At 48.2% G+C, this 18,336-nt stretch overlaps 6 protein-coding genes across 6 annotated transcripts; 3 read left to right on the forward strand and 3 right to left on the reverse strand.

The window, feature by feature from the left end:
- Positions 1-881: 881 nt before the first annotated feature.
- RhiXN_08254 (STE3-type pheromone receptor) lies at positions 882-2,296 on the reverse strand (the record flags this gene model as incomplete). The annotated part of the gene is made up of 7 exons (XM_043328070.1): positions 882-1,020; positions 1,073-1,514; positions 1,565-1,645; positions 1,695-1,751; positions 1,800-1,866; positions 1,919-2,031; positions 2,092-2,296. 7 exons carry the CDS (start codon positions 2,294-2,296, stop codon positions 882-884), a joined length of 1,104 nt encoding a protein of 367 aa, XP_043183455.1.
- Positions 2,297-4,409: 2,113 nt separating this feature from the next.
- RhiXN_08255 (geranylgeranyl pyrophosphate synthetase) lies at positions 4,410-5,768 on the forward strand (the record flags this gene model as incomplete). The annotated part of the gene is made up of 3 exons (XM_043328071.1): positions 4,410-4,576; positions 4,627-5,385; positions 5,450-5,768. The coding sequence occupies 3 exons, from the start codon at positions 4,410-4,412 to the stop codon at positions 5,766-5,768; spliced, it is 1,245 nt and encodes a 414-aa protein (XP_043183456.1).
- A 173-nt stretch (positions 5,769-5,941) lies between these two features.
- On the reverse strand, positions 5,942-8,256 carry RhiXN_08256 (acyl-CoA dehydrogenase; the record flags this gene model as incomplete). The annotated part of the gene is made up of 8 exons (XM_043328072.1): positions 5,942-6,266; positions 6,324-6,487; positions 6,545-6,720; positions 6,770-7,215; positions 7,280-7,560; positions 7,613-7,632; positions 7,696-7,956; positions 8,010-8,256. 8 exons carry the CDS (start codon positions 8,254-8,256, stop codon positions 5,942-5,944), a joined length of 1,920 nt encoding a protein of 639 aa, XP_043183457.1.
- A 398-nt stretch (positions 8,257-8,654) lies between these two features.
- Positions 8,655-9,665, forward strand: RhiXN_08257 (uncharacterized protein; the record flags this gene model as incomplete). Its single annotated transcript, XM_043328073.1, has 3 exons — positions 8,655-8,930; positions 8,989-9,043; positions 9,091-9,665. The coding sequence occupies 3 exons, from the start codon at positions 8,655-8,657 to the stop codon at positions 9,663-9,665; spliced, it is 906 nt and encodes a 301-aa protein (XP_043183458.1).
- Positions 9,666-11,851: 2,186 nt separating this feature from the next.
- RhiXN_08258 (uncharacterized protein) lies at positions 11,852-14,694 on the forward strand (the record flags this gene model as incomplete). The annotated part of the gene is made up of 3 exons (XM_043328074.1): positions 11,852-11,965; positions 12,016-14,506; positions 14,573-14,694. 3 exons carry the CDS (start codon positions 11,852-11,854, stop codon positions 14,692-14,694), a joined length of 2,727 nt encoding a protein of 908 aa, XP_043183459.1.
- A 571-nt stretch (positions 14,695-15,265) lies between these two features.
- RhiXN_08259 (F-box-like protein) lies at positions 15,266-16,998 on the reverse strand (the record flags this gene model as incomplete). Its single annotated transcript, XM_043328075.1, has 3 exons — positions 15,266-16,574; positions 16,626-16,703; positions 16,754-16,998. The coding sequence occupies 3 exons, from the start codon at positions 16,996-16,998 to the stop codon at positions 15,266-15,268; spliced, it is 1,632 nt and encodes a 543-aa protein (XP_043183460.1).
- Positions 16,999-18,336: the final 1,338 nt, after the last annotated feature.

Here is an 18,336-nt window from a genome sequence, read left to right on the forward strand (position 1 = left end):
TTATGCATTTAGAAGTAGGATAGCTCGAGAATAGCCGCATCGAGTGTTCTATTTCCTCGCATAATTGAGTGCGAACATCTGTCACGGAGAAAAAGAATGGTTGCTCCTTCATCAATTTATGAATTTACGTCTCCTAGCACCTCTAAAGCATCATTCGAGTGTGCTGGACTTCCCACACAGTTCGATACGCCCTTACAGTGTTGGAGGTGCTTCGCATGCGTCCGACTACCATAACTCAAAACAAGATCATAGCGTTTACGGATCTAGAAGAGTGACAAGTTGTGCGTTTCCCAACAAATCACCAACAGTCCAAATCCGGAGCCCTTATCCCATATACTTGGTGGATGGGCATAAGTACTTTGAAGTTAGTTGCTGAGGTCATTTGCATGCGGAGCCCGTCCCGATCCCCTTCATTAATTCAGTTGATAGCAGAAATCAGATTGTTCCTAGCGAATTTAATACCCCAGCCCCCTCAGGCTCGGGACACAGTATCTCACTAATCAAAAGGGAGTATTATCCGATCGATTCAACCTACATGAAGAATGTTGGCTCGGAACCGCCGCACCCTCGTGGCAAGTGTATTGGCTCTCAGCAAAACCCAGGACCACCCATCCAATATTGTCGCCACCCATTCAGCCCAGTTTAATTGGATCTCTTATCATGTGCGGGACGTAAGGCGAGCACAGGCACAATCACCCCGACAGGCTGTAGCCTATTCTCATTACAGCCCGAGTATTCAATGTGTTTCAAATCGTATTGTCAACAGTACGTGTACATACAAGAATGAATGAAAAATCAAAAGCACGGAACGAATGTAATACAGAATGAACCCCTAAACCCCCACGAAAAATCAAGAGCGTACAATAAATCATAATAACATGTTAAACTGCATGGGCCTTAGCAGCCTCCAAATCCTCCTCTGAAGACCTCTTCCCTTCCACCTCGTTAAGGTCAGGAAGAGAGAATCGGGCGTTATCCCGGGTAGGCACGCTCGAAGTATTCGATACGAGTTGGTTTTGCCTATTTTTCGTCGTCAGAAATGGCGAATAAGAATGGGAAGAAAAGCGCTTACCATCTTGATGCAGGAGCTGTCTTGGGCTTCGGCTTGATTCCAAAGAGCCCAGCAACTTTGTAGAACGCGGCCTTGTACGAAGCAATAGCCTCACCACCCAATCCGAACCAGACAAAGAACAAGAATCCACCAGCAGGAAGAACCCAAAGGTTGATCATCATGGTGTTATAGTTCTGTTGGCTTGCCTTCATCAAAATCCACGGAGTTTTCCAAATAGTGTTGTAGTCTTGATGAGTATCTTCCCAAGAAATCCACGGGATCATGGGGGCTTGCGTCAGATTCATAACGAGGATGTAAATGGCGAATGGCAGGGTAAAGAGCATCTCTTCTGTGGCAAGAGCCATCAGGCGGAAATAGCGACTCATATTAACACCAGAGCCCGAATTATTCAGTACTTGGTTGAATTGCTGGCGAGCCTTAAGGAAAGCACGGATAGCGAGGCCTAATGGAAATTCAGTTGGATGCGAAGGACCGACATAAACAAGTACGTACCGCAGTAGATGAATGATGCAGTTCCGATAATGATTGGCCATATCATAGTCAAAGGTATCGCCAATGGAGTGTTCTGTGTGTCTGCGATTCGAGATAAGAATGATATTGATTTTATTCAGATAACACTTACTGGGCCAGCACCCAATGTTCTCAATAATATTGTATCGAGTCGGCTGTACAACATAGTCTAGGAAGGTGATAAGTTGGAGTGGTGATGATCGATAAACGCACTCACGCAGTGCCATTACAATAATTGGTAATAGAATACCAAGACACAAATCAGCAATATCGTTCATTCGTTTCTGCATACAGCCATGAATAAGCTTGCAAGCAAAGCTTAGGAAAAAGGCTTACCGACTTGGGGCTCCTGGTCACACTCTGAATGGTCGCAATATTGTACAATTTGCGATTAATGCATAGTGAGGCAGCGGTGAGTCCGACACTTTGACCAATGACTATTTTTGACGCTGGGGTTATGCGTTAGCGCCTTAGTATGCCTGATTGGGGCCAGAACACCCAACACGTACAGATATCACACCAGCGAGGGGCCAAATCTTCCCATGTTCCTCGCCATACAATCGTGTTGATCAGCCAGTTTAGATTCCCAAGCACGGTCCATCCAATATAGAGCAATGTTCCAATATTCTTCGCTTTCCAATGCCAGGATATAGGCAATAAGACGAGGACTATGGCAACACCATTGGCTATCGGTATAGCAGGGAAGGGCTCCATGGTGACAAGCGGAGCACAGAGGGAAAGGAAGGGGAAGTGGGCGGCTGGAGCTGAGGGTGGATGGTGTATTGTATTAATGGAAGATATGTTTGGCCACATGGGGCACTGTTTGGCTGCATCAATGTCTCACCTTTTGAAGTCACGAGACTGTTCCTGTCCACTGATCATCTTGTAAATCAAACGAAAGGTGACCACAATGGGATTCTCGGAGATTAGACTTTGGCCGCTGATCAATGGAAACTTGGGAGCCATCCTAAGGAATCTGAGGAATCGTATAAATAATGAATTGATAAACATTGTTCGTAGTACGATGCCTTCCTTGTGGTATGTGATGCTTTGTAGACACTGGTTGGAATGTCATTGGCGAGGTGCACTGAATTTTCCCACGATCGGACGATCAAATGGGCGGGCCCGATCGGACTAATTCAATGGGGTTGTACAGCCTTTTAATTATGTGTTAAAATTAATGCGGCTTCCAACAGACTCGTAGTGGGCACTGACCTACTGATCAACCTCTCTTGAGTAAACTTAGTCAGGCGCCATAGTCCGCAGGGGCCGGAGTATCAACGGGCCGTATTGGACAACAAGAACGTTTTCCTCATTGTCTCCGGTAGAGCCTTCACTCCTCCTTTTCCTGGGACTCTGTATATATAGTATAATAGGACGGCTAGCGTTACATGCGCGTTGTGGTAGGACTGACCGGAAGGGATTCCTATGAGGTGCACATGGTTAACTGCTAATACTTCGCACACACAATAGCTACACTAACTGAGATCTTCTAACAAGAAGTTGTGGATCTTCAGCTTGTATTCTTTGGCAATGATGGTCATTGTAGGGTAAAAGATCGGGAAGTTGAGAATAATCGGGCTCTATTCGCACAAGGTTACCGAGGCCATTCCTCCATGATGCTTGACGGAAGGTGGCACCATTAACCAATCATGCGGAATGGTGCATAGTATTATTATATCACAAGCCAACATATTTCATCGTCTGTGTTATTGTAACTGTAATAGAGCATATATAAGATAGGGGGTTTGTTTTATTTTGATATGAAGGCTTCAAGCATTAGGTTATGAGCATTTGGAAGGCATAGACCGTACTGATAAAACAATTAGGGAGTCCGTAAGATATGAGATAAAGTCAAAATAATCTACATCCAAATAATAACTTGCCACTCGCAAAGGGCTGGTGAATACAAAACCTGGGGTGGACGCTTTCAACCAAGTACTGCATCTATCATAGGATCTTGGTTCACTCGCATACATGGACGCCACTATCGGATCAAGTGCCGGGATCCATTGTCGTCCCTTTGCCGACTTTGAATCCAATCCCTTGAAAAACATTCCTCCCGCTTGGCATGAGATCAACTTTGTGGTTCATAGGAAGTCAGCCCCTGAGTCGGCGTTAGATCCTGGCTTAAAGCCGATATTAACGTAATACGAATCATTCGCTTGCAGTAGTGAAGAGCTGCGCACCTGGCCAATGCGACGTTTTATAGCGACTCATTCATACACCAGCCTATTGAAGGGTAGAGTAAGACATGGTTGAAGTGGTAGGTACAGACATATATACCTACAACTCGGTCTACATTTGAACAACGACAATAGCTCTTGATATCCGGCTGGCATTGATACCATGTATAATATATGGATACTATATCGTTCGAAGCAAAATGCGGGCTTGGGCTTGAAATCACAACTGGGTGCACCGTTTTCCATCACTCGCCTCACTCACCAGAGGCGATGCGGTTAGAATATTGGGTTGTGCTGTCGTTCTGGCAGAAAGAGCGCTCTTCGAGGGGCAGTTTACTTGCACCAGATCAGTCGAACTTATCCATCCCATGTATTCAACAACTTATTATTGTACCCGAATGATACATGGGCCAATTTGGCACTAATATATTTATCCTTTCACGTATTAATTTCATATTGCGATAATACAGGTTTGTCGTAGTTTGTACTCGAGTGTATATCTTTCAGTGGCTATGCATTCTGGTGGCAATAGCTTTACGGTGATTTTGGTCATCACAGACAGACTTCAATCAGCACGCACCGCACTTTAATCCAGTAAAACATAGCTAATCTAGCACGGATATTATAGTTATTAGGGGATAATGGAAAACGTTCTGTTTTTGGGTCTTTCTGGCGTTGTGGCTTCAATCCGACCGCCGTCAAATGGTACAGGCAATTCACCAGTAGAAGTCTCCAATCTCAAAGCACTGGGATCGTACAACTGGGTGGAGGATCAAGTTCCCACAATTGCTATTCCGGGTGGGTCCACGTTCATTTAGACCCTTCTCAGTCTCGCTCAAGTTAAATTCCCTGGCGTAGGACGTCCTCCTATGTGGAAAGAACAACCCTCGCCCATCGAATTGAGTGGAGATATAGGAAACCGTTCTTCGATGAAGATATTGCACGAAAGTGCGGCTATCCTCTCGAACCGGATCTGCTTGCTATCAAAGTATCCCAGGCAACAGACCCAAGCTTCAAGCTGTCCGAAGAAAATATTGACATTGTCACGAATCGAAATAACCTACGAAAGCTAATTGAATTCGCCAACTCGGGAACCGGTAACAGAGGACAGTACCGCTCTGAGAACTTTCGCATAGACGCTCAACTCGCACCTAATGGGAGGACGATGGTTCTCACACGATACGAAGCGCGAAGATCTGAGCGGCAGTCGAACAACCGCTTTATTGGATTCGACCATATGTTCGAGAGAATCGCTACCGAAGAATTACCGAGCATTCGTGCTACCAATTCTGGCGGTCGTACAGTTCACCTCCGCCCAGTTGGGTATCACCGAATTGTTCGCTACGATCTACTCGGCATGCGATTCCTCGTACGTTCTCGGGTAGACGCGATGCTCCAAGGACCTTCAAACTCAGGTTATGAATCATCTGCCGAACAAGATATTGACGGCCTCTCGAAAGTACTCGAGCAGATTAAATTGAAACTAGACTCTGTTGATACTAGCCTCCCCATTCTCCATGAAGAAGCAGCCGGAATGCGATATGTCAATTTTGGGGAGTTTGTCCCCCAGGATTCATTGATGGATATTAAACTGGCTCATAAACATCATATTAATTGGTAGGATTAAATCATAATTCACAACCAACTTCTATATTCCGGCTGACTTAGGTGGGCTTTCTAGGAATAACGTCTACTCTCAGTACTTTTTATCCCAAACCCCCAACCTCAAAATAGCCGACAGAACCACGGTTGGGCGCAAGTGCTTTGTTGCGCAAGTAGATACGTACGGAAAAGACTCATTGAAGACCGAGCACGAGAAACGATCGCAACAGTTCCGAAACCTTGTTGCTGTATTGAGGGAAATGAGGCGGACTCTGCAGGCGCGTGGAGGCTCCTCTCAACCATTGGCGTTTGTATACTGCCAAAAAGGCAATTTAAAGGCCTATATAATTCGAGAGAAAGGGGAGTATCTTTCGGAAGAAGGACTCGAAACTTTCTGAGGGGTTGAGTGAATATATGCATAGTGAAGTAGTAGCAATGTGCATGTATTATATTGAGCTTGAATGCACCCGAAATTTTCTTATAGGCAGCATTGGTTTAAATTACTTTTATTTTAGACCGCATGTGTTATACTACACAACATGGCTTGTTCCGAGGTAATGTTAATATTCGTTCAAAGCTTTGCCTTCCACTCTTCCCGTCCTGCCCGGCCGGCCGAACCGACAACCTCCCCCTTGTTATCGCCCATATTGAAAACATCCCAACCTCCGTTTCCTCCAACAGACGCCGCTGGGGTCTCCCTTAGCACCTGACTAGGCAATCCCCAAGCATCCACTACATGGAGCGCCTGTGGTCCAAGTTCTTCGCGAACAAGGGATTCGAGACGTTCCCGGGCCGCATTGTGCTGGGAAGGAGTAATAAGATCCGAAGCGAGAAGGGTTGGTGTGGTTGTTAGGATCTGAAGCAGAGATACGTGAAGCAAGGTCGTGAGAATTTTGCTAATGGATATAATGTATGAGCATCGGCCCCCCTTCAATGGTCGAGTTGAAACTTACCTAGTCCCACCCGAGGTAGATTTAACGAGACGGAACATCTCGTCGGAAGACACGCGTTCTCCAAATGCTACTGCCGCAGCCTGGATTCCATCCGAGAGGTGGAACATCCATGCCTGGTAGAGGGACTTGCCGGATTTCATAAGCCCGGCGAGATCCTTTTGAAGCTAGAGTTCAGAGACGAGAGTTAGCCGCGTAATAACGTTGTATGTCCAATCTCATACCTTTTGAACGATCAAGGTCTCCCTAAGTTGCATAAGCTTGACGCATGCTTCGATATCAGTGGCGATATTCCAGTTCTTTGCCTGACTGGGATCATGCGTGATGAGCTTGTACGATCCGTTATCGATTGCGCCCAGAAGCTCTTTGGCAACCTTTTGTGCAAGTACCGCGTTGTCGCCTGACAAACTAGTCAGCCCCCGCAGGATAGCTTACTTGTACGAACGTACCTTCAGCGGTAATCCCAGCATGAGAGAACCCAACGTTCTGGGCCATCCGGTTCACACTCAGATATCCTTGCCCACCGCACCTCTCCCTCGCTACGCTCGCACATCGCTCGCCATGCCAAGTCACCAACGGTTTGATTGCACAACACAATCGAACAACCTCGGCATACTCCAATGGTGGGGTCTCGGGCCCAGCCTTGGACCATGCTCGTTTGGCGACGTGCAGTCCGCAGTTGAGAAAAGCGGTTCGTGCGAGAAGGGGGACGAGCGCGAGTTGTTGGAGTTGGTAAGCGAGTATAGGTGTATCGGATTTTCCCGACTCGCCAACGGTTTCTCGGGTGGCAGAGAAACGGAGAGCAATACCGAGGGATGACTTGGCGCTGCCGAGAATCATAGAAGCAATGCATAGTCGTCCGGCCAAGAGTTGATCCGCGACTTTGAGGAAGCGACTAGGGTGTCAATTTCGTTAATGTCTCTATATGAGTGTAGATCATTACGCGTTGTGTCACTTACGCCCGACGGTTAGTGATTGTCGATTTGAATCGGCCTTGTTCGTCCACGTCACTCCAGCGGTTCAAGAGTGCTTCACGTGGGCAACGAACGTGCTCGAATGCGAGTTTGCCGTTGTCGACCCCGTTGCAGTCCATCTTCTTTCCCATATCGTGAATTGAAACTCCAGGGCATGGAGCGCCTGATTCGTCACGGATACGAACGAGGAAGGCATGAATGCCTTCGTTGGTACCTTCGAAGATGAGCTGGGCGAAAACCACGGCGTAGTTTGCGTGAACGGCGGACTGTAACCAATTTCAGAAAAGTCAGGAATGACAATTACGCCTAATCACCCACGTTTGTGATCCAGTATTTCTCTGTGATTGGGAAGAAGAACCTTAGATTGTGAATGTGGCTATATTCGGATCAACTTGACTCACGGGCGATCACCGAGGGGGTATTGATAATAAACTCCTTGGTCTTCGGATCCCAGATTGCAGTTGTTTCCATTTCTACTGCGTTGTTTCCATACCCCAGTTCGGTCAAAGCGAAGCAACCAATCACAGACATGTCATCCACGCCATGAAGGTATTTTCGATGGCGAGAAGTTCCAAGTTTGAGAACCGTGCCTCCAAACAGGTTGTACTGGACGGTCATCTTTGTGGTAAAGGAAGGGTCCAGCATACCGGCGAGTTCGTGGGCTGTGATTCGGTCAATGCTTTGAATGGATGGCTGTGTAGTTCATCTAACTTACCAGCCATGACGTTCAATGGATTCTTCTCAAAGTCAAAAACCGATATCATTTTGGTCTCTGATACGCGCTTGAGCCTATCCAGTGCAAGCTCACGCTCATAGGAGAGCGACACATTGTGCCGAGGTACAAAGAGTGGCTCATCTGCCAATGCACGGAATGCGTCTCGCTTATCGAAATTGTCATGGTCGAATACTCGCTTTAGTTCTTCGACTTTGAAATATGCTGGGGGTGGTGCGTAGGGGGCCATCAAGGTCAACAAGTGGTTGTGGTCGAGTATGAGTATGGTCCGGGTATAGGATGGCAATGTAACCAATGTGGGGTCCCATGTGATTCAATTGTGGCATGTGATTTTGACCATAACTTACGTCATCCGTACATCTGGTCTTGTTGGAAATCCTGAAAAGGACCCTCACGGCGGTTGTTCTGTGTACGGCATTCTATGCAGTGCTCGTTACATTAGCGTTCGTTGACTCCTTGACGCTGAGAACAGACCAAAGAGTGCATTTGCAGTCCATTATCTTCAGAACATAGGCCAAGGTCCACATCGCTATGCTGCTGGGCTACAACGCCTCGGTCCAAGTAGCTTATGACCCTGGATTGACGTGCCCTGGCCGGCATAAAAACATTTAAATTACGGTTGTGCGAATGTTTGTTGCCACGCTCGCCCTCGTTCAGTTTATGCCAACCATTGCGCTTGATAATCCTCTGCACAATGCTCACCTCCTTTACCCCCGAAAAGGTGGTGGAGGTGGGCGTGGAGGTGGTGGTAGAGGTGGAGGCGGGAAAGGTTCGCGAGGGGGCAAGTCGGTATCTGGACTCAATGGGAAAACAAGTTCTCCGGGCTCTCGAGGAGGTGGGACGATAACAACCATACCTTCTGGCTCTCGATTTGCTGGTCGGCAAGCTGGAGGAGCAACGCGAGTGAGTAATTTGTGCTTTTTCCATCGCATTTTTATCCATTTCTAAGAACGAATTACAGGACACCGTTTACGGAGGAACTTATTATGGTAGTGGATACCCATACGGGTCGTACGGTAGTACCTGGGTTGGGGGCGACCTTTTCCCTATTACTACTGGCCAGTTTATGTTGGGCCCAACGAATATTATGGTTCGTCCGAATACGGCCCCGCCAACTCGACCGAACGCCCTGGCGGGCCTATGTACACGATCTCGGTCTATACTACGAATTCCAAGTACAACACCTCGGACGTATACCGGATTCTCGGAGACCAGGACTCGGTAGCAACCGTTCTTTCAGCCCTTCAGAGCAACTGTTCCGTTGCTGGTGGAGCCATGTTCAACTACGACCCTACTTCCGATGACCTGGCTCGCTCATTACCACGTACCGAATCCATCATTCAATGGTATCGCTCTAGTTCATTCGCTCTGTCACTAGACGGATACAACAACTCGGCATCGGTCGTAACACCGGCCGCACTGTCAAATGCCACCCAGCATCTCGTCACTGCTTTGCTACCCCCCACCCCGCTCCCTTCACACTTGAACCGTGCGTTCCTTGACTGCGTGAATTACACCACTGCTTCTTCGCTCCCGCTTATCAATGCGGGTTTTAGCGACTTGCCGCCTATTAATAGTTTGGGTCTCCTTTTCATTCTTTGGACAACAGTGATCATGTTCAAGCATTCCTTCCTTTAGTCGATGTTGTGTTGTTATACCCCCCCCTTTCGGTTTTACATACCTCTTTTCGAGCTGTTTTATTTTATGAGACTAAAGTTGTATTAGATTGTACCCCTGATTTTTCAAAGTATAGCAAGCACCCTATATGCTCGTAAAACTGCATAACATGCGCACAGACCAGCATGGCATCACACTGAAATTGGAATATGTTATCGCTCCTTCAAAAGTGCCGCTGCCTTGTATGTGCAGCTCTGAATCCGATAAGCAAACTAAGTTTACTACTACAAGTCCCAGGATGATTTGCGATTGGACGTTTTCACAACGCGACGCGGTCACATGATGGTTCCGTCTTCTAAATTGTAACCGAGATATATGCGATTGTGCGACTTCTATCACCGTGGATAGCTTTGATCGTTTGATCTGAACTTTTTTTGGAGAATGGCCGTATTGATTTTTCGTATTTGAGCCCACCTACTACCAATGATTTGGGACTGTCTGTATACATGAAGATTTAGATTGCGGTTGTGGCTTTCAACGTAAGTTTATATAGTCGCATTTTCTTCATCTGAAACAACCTATATTACTTGTGAATTAATCTCTGAATCATATTTTATACTCTTTTTTGTAGGCACTATAACCTTGCCCAGGGATGTCCCCTCTGACTCTAGCGATAACGCCGATGGTATCATCCAGGGAAGTCAATTACACATTTTCCCGCTCCTCTCACTTCACAGTATATCTTCCAGAACAGAACGACATAGTCCTAAATTTCGAGACGCCTCCTCCATTTCCGTGGCTTTGTTTATATTCGCCCGTTAGATGCCTAACTTCGGGTACCAAATCTATCATCTCTTCGTTCACCAGGTTGTCGCCCATTCATAGGTCAAGCTCAAGGGGACCAATGAGTTAAATAAAAGTTGGTCAATTTTTGAGGACCGGAGAGACTTTGAGTCTCTACCTATCTATACGTGGGATTCTGGATCCCGAAACCCATTCGAGTCTTTCTTGAAGTTGCCATCGGGCATGGCATCCTCATTATCAGGAAGATAGATGAGAGTAAGCCTAGTATCCCGAACTCATATACGAATCGGGTACAGAGGCTATCCACAATATTTGAATTCAAGGTTCGAGCTCATGAATCCGAGGGGCTCAGGTCATATGCGCGATACCAGAGTCAAGTGGGGAGAAGGGAAGGAGTAACTTAGACTATATGCCGGGTTTCTCTTTGGACTCATTGACCCGCTCCAGAATTTCCTCGAGTTATTTCCATTCTTTTGATTGTGAATCTTCTAATTGATATCGAGAATGCTGGTAGACTACTAGTACCTGTAAATGGTACCTCAACCGTTTTCTATAAGTAGAACTCCTTTGGAGAATTCAGATGAAGCTTCGGCTCACAACCCGATATACGACATGATAGTAGCAACTAATAAGGCATATATCAGTGGGCGAACGCAAACAAGAGAGCAAGAGAGAAAAGTGAACATTTCCAGGGCTGGCAGAGATGGAAACGGGACCCAGGCCAATATACCAATGTGAGTTATAGCTGACAATGGTTATAAGGGTGTGCGTTCTTCGTCTTGAATAAGATCGTTAATTGGGTCAAATAAGTTCAATATTGAGCACTGGTGACTTACTGGGAGAGTGTTACAAGTCATGTATCTGGCTCACTGAACCATCCCTTTAATTGATAGACGGAGGAAACTTTTGATAACTACAATACAGGTTCTGGAAGCTCCCCGTGCGGATAGAGGGCCGGCATCATATAATCAATACAGTACTCATCTCCTTGGAAGACTCTGTTTATTTCGATGACGTTGCTATCTCTTCGGCTCCCTTCTCGCTCATTACACGAGGGTGCCCAACATGTTGGCGATGGCGAGCTCAAGGACCTTGGGACGCAAAATACACACCGTGCGGATCGATCAACATAGCGTTATGGCACCATTTTGTATTTATATACATATTTAAACGTGTTTATACTCATGTTCATATCTGGCTACTGTTCTCCCACCTCGTTTGATTATTATGGTAGTCGTGTGGAAGTATAAATCACGTGTCGCCGACGGGCTTTTAATTTACCTCTGTTGACCCCGACTTGCTTGACGTGTTGCGGCTACTTAACGCCCCTTCCTATCTTCCCATAACCTTCCTCATTTTGACAAACTCCTTGATATCGCTGATTTACATTCGATGAAGTTCTCATGAACGGGAATATGAATACTTTATTTGTGCACGGTGGCCGTTCTCTGCGCATCCATTTTGACAGTACTCGAATAACAGCACTTGCAATCCGACAGTTGAGCTGGACAGTCGAGGTCAGTAACTTTGTATTATCGGGCAAGAGATACTCAAATTTTGAATACAGCAAGCAGGTGGAGCTATAGTCGATCAGCCTTCCAACGCGGATGTCCTGGTGGTAGATCCCGCCGCGCCTTGGGTCTTCCAAGACTTTCTCAAACCGAGGAGGCCCGAGCTCAGACCTAGCGTTGTGTTGGCCTTTTGGATCCCTCTATGTTTAACAACTCGAAGTTTGGTTTGGGTGAACCATGCACATTGGGAGCAGGTGGTCATACCTTCCGAGCGGTCACCTCGTTCAGGAGTACCTCAAGGCATCACTGCTTATAGTTCGTTTCTGGCCGGAATTACGTACGGAAAGAATGCCCCGCCCCCCACCAAGGCTGTACCTCGCTCGTCGATTGTACGAGAACGAGACAGCTCCGTCGTTTCTCATCTCGATAATTCTGATCTTGAAGTCTCACAATCCCTGGAACCTGGTGTCCTATCAGACAATGAATCTGTTGTCCCTCTTCGTAAATCTAGTCACCCCGTAGTTCTCGAGAAAAAATCCTGGACCTCTTTACCTCCGATTGATGCTTCTCACGAACGACCAACCGAGAAGGATGAAGACGAAGTTTCTCGAATTCTTCCTGCGTGCGATGACTCTTTACCTCTTGAGGATGTCAACATGCCACCCGCCTCTCCCATATCCGGGTCGGCGCAACAGTGTCTGATGGAATCTGCATTAAGAAACGTGGCGCCTTCAAGCTCCTCAGCCTCTCTGACCGAGCCGGCAAAGAAACCGCCCCCGATTATTCCAGAAGCTCCTATCACCCAATCTCAAAATTCTCCTCATCCTTCACCTTCACGAAAAGACATACCACAACCACCTGCCGCCTCGCCTCTAACTCCGGCAACCGTTACCGTGGAGTCTGGTACATTGGACGAGCCGAATTCGATACAGCTTGCTGGGGCGGAGCCGCCAACTGTGCCACCACGTTCGTTAACGAAACCCACCTCTGCTCAATTCCCAGAGACGGTTGCTAATGCCAAAGAGGCGCGCGTTTCTCCAGCCTTGGATTCTAGCTCCTTTCCTGTTTCTAAACATCCTAATAGTGTACCACTCGAGTTCAGTTCCCATAACTCGAACGCCACAAAGGATGAAACTTTAGCAGATGCAAATGTGACATCCAACGAAAGAAGTGAGCCGACTATCGTTGCACAACCTTCAGACCCGCCTAATGGATTATCGAGGACGCGAGCCGTACTACCTAACGAAACAAATACACACAGTAAACCGGCAGAACCTACCACATCTGCTGCCTCGTCTGTAGAAACCCCGTCAACCAAACGCCGTGCGTCGGCCTCTAATACACCCAATAACCCGGCGTCCGCTCTGAAGACTTCTGCCACGACTGGACTCAGGTATATCCCAGAGCAGTCGTCCGGAATACAGAGCTCGAAGGCCTCTCCCTCAAATTTAGCCAGGGTCAAACGAAAACATAAAATACGCCCTGCTCCGCAAGAAGAGAACGATTCAGTTGCGTCGACTTCGTCACCGCGAGCGAGTCTCCCGAAATCAAAGCTTAACATTCAGTCTAGCCCGAACGGAACGAACGGAAAACCGCGCCCATCCACTGTCGCTAAAACGAATAAAGTGGCTCCACCTGTCAAGTCCAGCCAAAAATCGAGTCTTGCACGCAGCCCAGAAGGCTCCACGGGCCCGTTTTCAGCTTCGTTGATCCCGACTCCTGCTAGGGCTACCACGACTGATACACCCCATACCGCGCCTGGATCTACTCTCTCCCGCCCGAAAGAAATGATAGTCCGAGTGAAGACCACTTCTACAAAGAACCCAACCCAGCAGATCGCTTTGGTGCCCCCGGTCCTAAAAAGAGGACCGGCCTCAGCAGACCGTTCCGAAGACGATGACGATGACGATGACGGAGGTGACGATGACGAAGATGGTAGCGGCGGTGATAGTGATAATGACAGAGGCGAGGATGGGCATACAAACGGAGATGGCAATAGCGATGGCGATGAGGTCAAAGACAAGTATGAGGATGAGGATGAAGTCGTTATTATAGATAATCCTCCCCCCAGACCCCCTGTTCCTACACTTGAACAACAGGCCGCTTTGGATGCGAAACGACCTGCCTGGACGAAAGAAGAAGACCGGTACATTATTGACTACATGAACTGGGTATTCGCACAGGATCCATCAGCCTCGACTTCAGAAATTATGAGAGAGATCGCAGCCAATGTGAGTTTCTGCACCTTATTCGGCATTCTTCTCCGGCTTGTTGGCCGTTTCAACACGGTCCTGCACCGAATGTCCTCGCCCCTGAGCTCGTCAACTAATGGAACTTTGCAGTGTCCATACCGACCTGCCAACAATTGGCAGAAACGGTTCTCGTCCAAGGAAGACTCGATCTACATGAACGAAGTCCCCATCCTCTTTGAGCGTCTTACGAACAAGACTTCTGGCGGGTCGAGCAGCAGAAACCGTAATAAGACTTTGGAGATTTTGAGTGGGACAAGGACAAGGGCGGGGAATACAAGGGGCCCAAGGACGAGTGGTATGTTGTTGTTTCCTTTTTTCTTTCGTTTAATAGGCTTTCCATTAACTAGGGTGTGCAATGCAGATATCGTGGTTTTATCTGACGACGAAAGTACATCTGGTGATGATGGTGGGTACAGCCCACCTCGTAAACGGTCCCGGTATTCGCGGTCAAGCGCACGGCGAAGGTCCGACCGACTGGGTTGATCAGAACAGTGAATATAGTATGATATTAGGTATAAGCCTGTAATTGTAATCATTTTTGCTTTGCCTTGCATCGTGTATCTTATTCTCGTAATTCCCTGAAGTGTATATCAAGTTCTCGAGTCTAATCCTGATGGAAGCATGTGGAGAGGTGTGCTACACGGTGGAAGCCGGCTCAAGTCAGAAGAGCATGATGCTGACTTGTGTCTGCACGTTTTTTCGAGCCAAGAGAGTGAGAGAAATGAATAGATGCATTAAGACCCAATGGAGAAACCCACTAGCGTACAACAGAGAAATATCCGACATGTGATGATGATGAGGTATAAATTACAACATATTGATCAAAAGTATAGCCGAAATCGGAAAGTATAAGAAATCATAAGGACCCGAACGGAAAATAAAATATCAAAAACGAAATGCATCAAGTACGAAAGAAGGGCTATGCCATCACAATCATAAGAGCAAGCCAACACAAGCAGGCTCGAGCCAGGTTTTCTAGATCGCACAACCCTAGCCTAGTGCATCCCTGAAACCTCGCGCAAGTCTACCTTACCAGCCAGCTGGGCTAGGGACCTCATGGCAGCGAGGGGTCAAGGACCACATGAGGAACGCGTGCGGTGATCCACTCGCGTACGTCCTCTTCGAGTGGCATCCCGCAATTTGTGATTACCACGCTCTTCAAGGGAGCAAGTCCGCTCGTCGATTTGACGCCCGTTGCATTCAACTCGTGTGGATTTCGGTGCAAGATGAATTGCACGAGTTCGGGGATGGCTTGTGGGAGTGAAGGGCACCCCCGGATTATGACGCTCTCGAGAGCGGGGCAGGGCACGCCGGATGAATTAGGGACGCCCGCGGTGGTTGCTGGGCCGGCCGAATCGGAATGTGGGTGGGGGGTAAGCTGCATGAGAACATCACGAGGTATCATTTCGAGCATTTCGAGGTGGGTAATTGTCGGAAGAGCTGCTACTGCCCGACTAGGGAACTCGTCCGCATAACATGGGTGGCAAGCAAAACGCTTGATTTGAGGGTTTCCGGAACGGCTAAGAAGAGACTGGAGCACGTCGTCGATGGGCTCGGGAGCGGATAACCGGACCGAAAGGCTCTCGAGGGCAGGAAGGGTAAGGTGGTCGAGAAACTCGACTGTCTGTGAGTCACCACCAGCGATCGTGAGTGACTTGAGCTTGTGGAGCACGAGGTCTCGAGGGGGAAGGAGGGCCGAACCACAACGAAGCTCGAGACTCAAGGTCTCGAGGTCCGGGTTATTGGAAAGAAGTGTGAGGAGCCTGTCCATTGACAGGCGAGTTGAGGACGCAACAGGGTGGGCCTGGTCCGCAAGAGAAAGATGGTGCAATCCGCGAAGCATGGGAGAGTTCCAAGTGAACGGAACGTTACGCAAATCAAGCTTGCGCATCTGGGGAACCTTGGAATTGGTGGAAGTGGGGAAATAGCACCAGGGATCAGGCGAAATGTGGTGGTGACCAACATCCCCACAGCTGATGACAAACTCTTCGAGTAATGGTGCATTGCCGTTCCCAAAATTGACGTTGAGTGCACCGAGAAACATGAAAAGACGTTCGGCGCGATAGACAAAGCGGCGCCAGCGATGAACTTGAGAGCCAAGGTGGAACATGACGACATGACCCCACTGAACTTCGTCTCTCTGGGCTTCGCGGTCTGCTCGGGAGATGTTGTTCGATGGTTGCCAATTGGAGGGCGGGGCGAGTGTAATTTCGATATCGAGGGGGCACGAATCACCTGAGCGTTCGACCCAAAGGCGAAGAGCATTGCCCGATGGCATTGCTGGTGGATGAATTCTTATGCGTGACCACAGACGAGGCGTGGTTAGTGCTGCTGCACGCCATTGCTTATTGACGGCCGAAAGCCTGATGACAAAGTTAGACAAATACAAATGCCCAACAAAGAGATGCACCCACGTCCACGGAACCAGGGGGTCACTGTCGAGGAGCATCATAAAAATATCGGAGAGAATATCAGAGGGTAATTTTCGGACTCTGCTCGCCGATAAGAAAATGCGGAATTAATCCCAGGACAAAATACGTACGGTGCGAGGTAACCTTTGGCAGAGGCAACGTCTTTCTCGAGGGTGCGCTTCTGGTCAACAAGTGCGTCCATTTGGGACTTGGTTTCGGCCATGAGCTTGGCGAGAGTAATCTCGAGCATATTTATTTTTTCAGCCATGGCATCAATGGTGGATTCGCTCTGCTTGATGCTGGAGCCCATTGCAGTACGAGTAGCAGAGTCAGGGAGAGTATTGAAGTCGAACTGTGCTGGGAGTAGGATCGACATGACGGAGGATGGGGGACTTGCTTGGCTGACAGGGGGGGTAATATATGGGGGGAGTTTCTCCGATGACAGGGATCGGATGCAAAGAAACGCAATACACATGTCCAAATGCTTACCGGGGACCTGATGGCCCTTGCGACAACAGCCGCCGCCACAAGCAGCCACGCCGTCGCCTGCACTCTCCCACTCCGACGAGTTATTCCCCTGTCACGCCAGCTGCGCCACCAGCTCGATTCGTTGTGTGGCGTTGAAGGTCACGTATGACCCGAGTTTTAGCTCATCTCTGCTCTCCTGCTCCTTACCTTGGTACCACTCCGCTCCCTATCCACGTGGCTCATTACTGTTTCGTCTATGTGCTGCACTCAATGCGCATTCCATCTCCTAGTAGTTGGTTATGAGCCCTTACCCTCGTCTATGCGCTTAGGGGGTGGCTGGATCTGCGTCCGTGCCCCTGGGACCCTCTAGACCTCCGCCCCCCACGTGGAGTTTCCTATTGGCTGACTGCTATGGATGGATGACACCATTCGCACAGGAGTCCATGACACCCGACAACCTGGTGATGATACGTTGGAGACTGTGGCAGCTGTGGTTGGGAAGGCGTGCTTCCTCGGCCCGTCAAATCCGAGAAGGATCGACCGTTAGAGGTTTCTTCCATTTTCGGATGCTTCATTTCGAGGGACCTCTACGCGATCGCCGATCTCCCCTCCCGATGCGATGGTGTCCTTTTTTATTTGTAATTATATATCTGAAACCAATAGCTGTTCGGTTCGGACAGTTTTCTAACCTCTTTGTCGTACTAAATCAGATATCTGTGCTCTTCTATATACATTTCTGCTACACGAATATTAGGGCTGATTGTGCGACGGGGTCAGCTCTGGAATCCAAGATTAAGGTCCCTGTGGGCCTCAGCCACAAGAGTGCCACAATTCCAATCTATCAACTGAAATAGACATACCACATTCATTTCAGCCACCCGCATCGTCACGCATCAGGTCTCGGTAGCTTAACCAAGATTACTTCCCATAATGACTAGCGAAGAGAACCCTGATAAGAATTGTTGTCTTCCCAATAGTATTCGGAATCTATGATGTTTACATTCGCTTCCTCTAGACCGAGCGCTCGTGGTGTAGGCTTGCCAGGCTACAACTCCGGACTCGGATACGTTCGATTGCCGGGCATTGAAATCCAGATTGCTCAAATAGTTTGGATGACCGAGCGTGGTATCTTGGTTGCTTGTGGCGCTGCGTTCTTAAGCTCCTTATTAAACGATGCATAGGTTATCGGAAGTAATGAACCTCATACGCGGTCCGCTCTCGTGAGGCGCACCATGTCCTATACTAT

The sequence above is a fragment of the Rhizoctonia solani genome, chromosome 10 (assembly GCF_016906535.1).
Source record: "Rhizoctonia solani chromosome 10, complete sequence".
In the NCBI taxonomy this organism is placed as follows: Eukaryota; Fungi; Basidiomycota; class Agaricomycetes; order Cantharellales; family Ceratobasidiaceae; genus Rhizoctonia; species Rhizoctonia solani.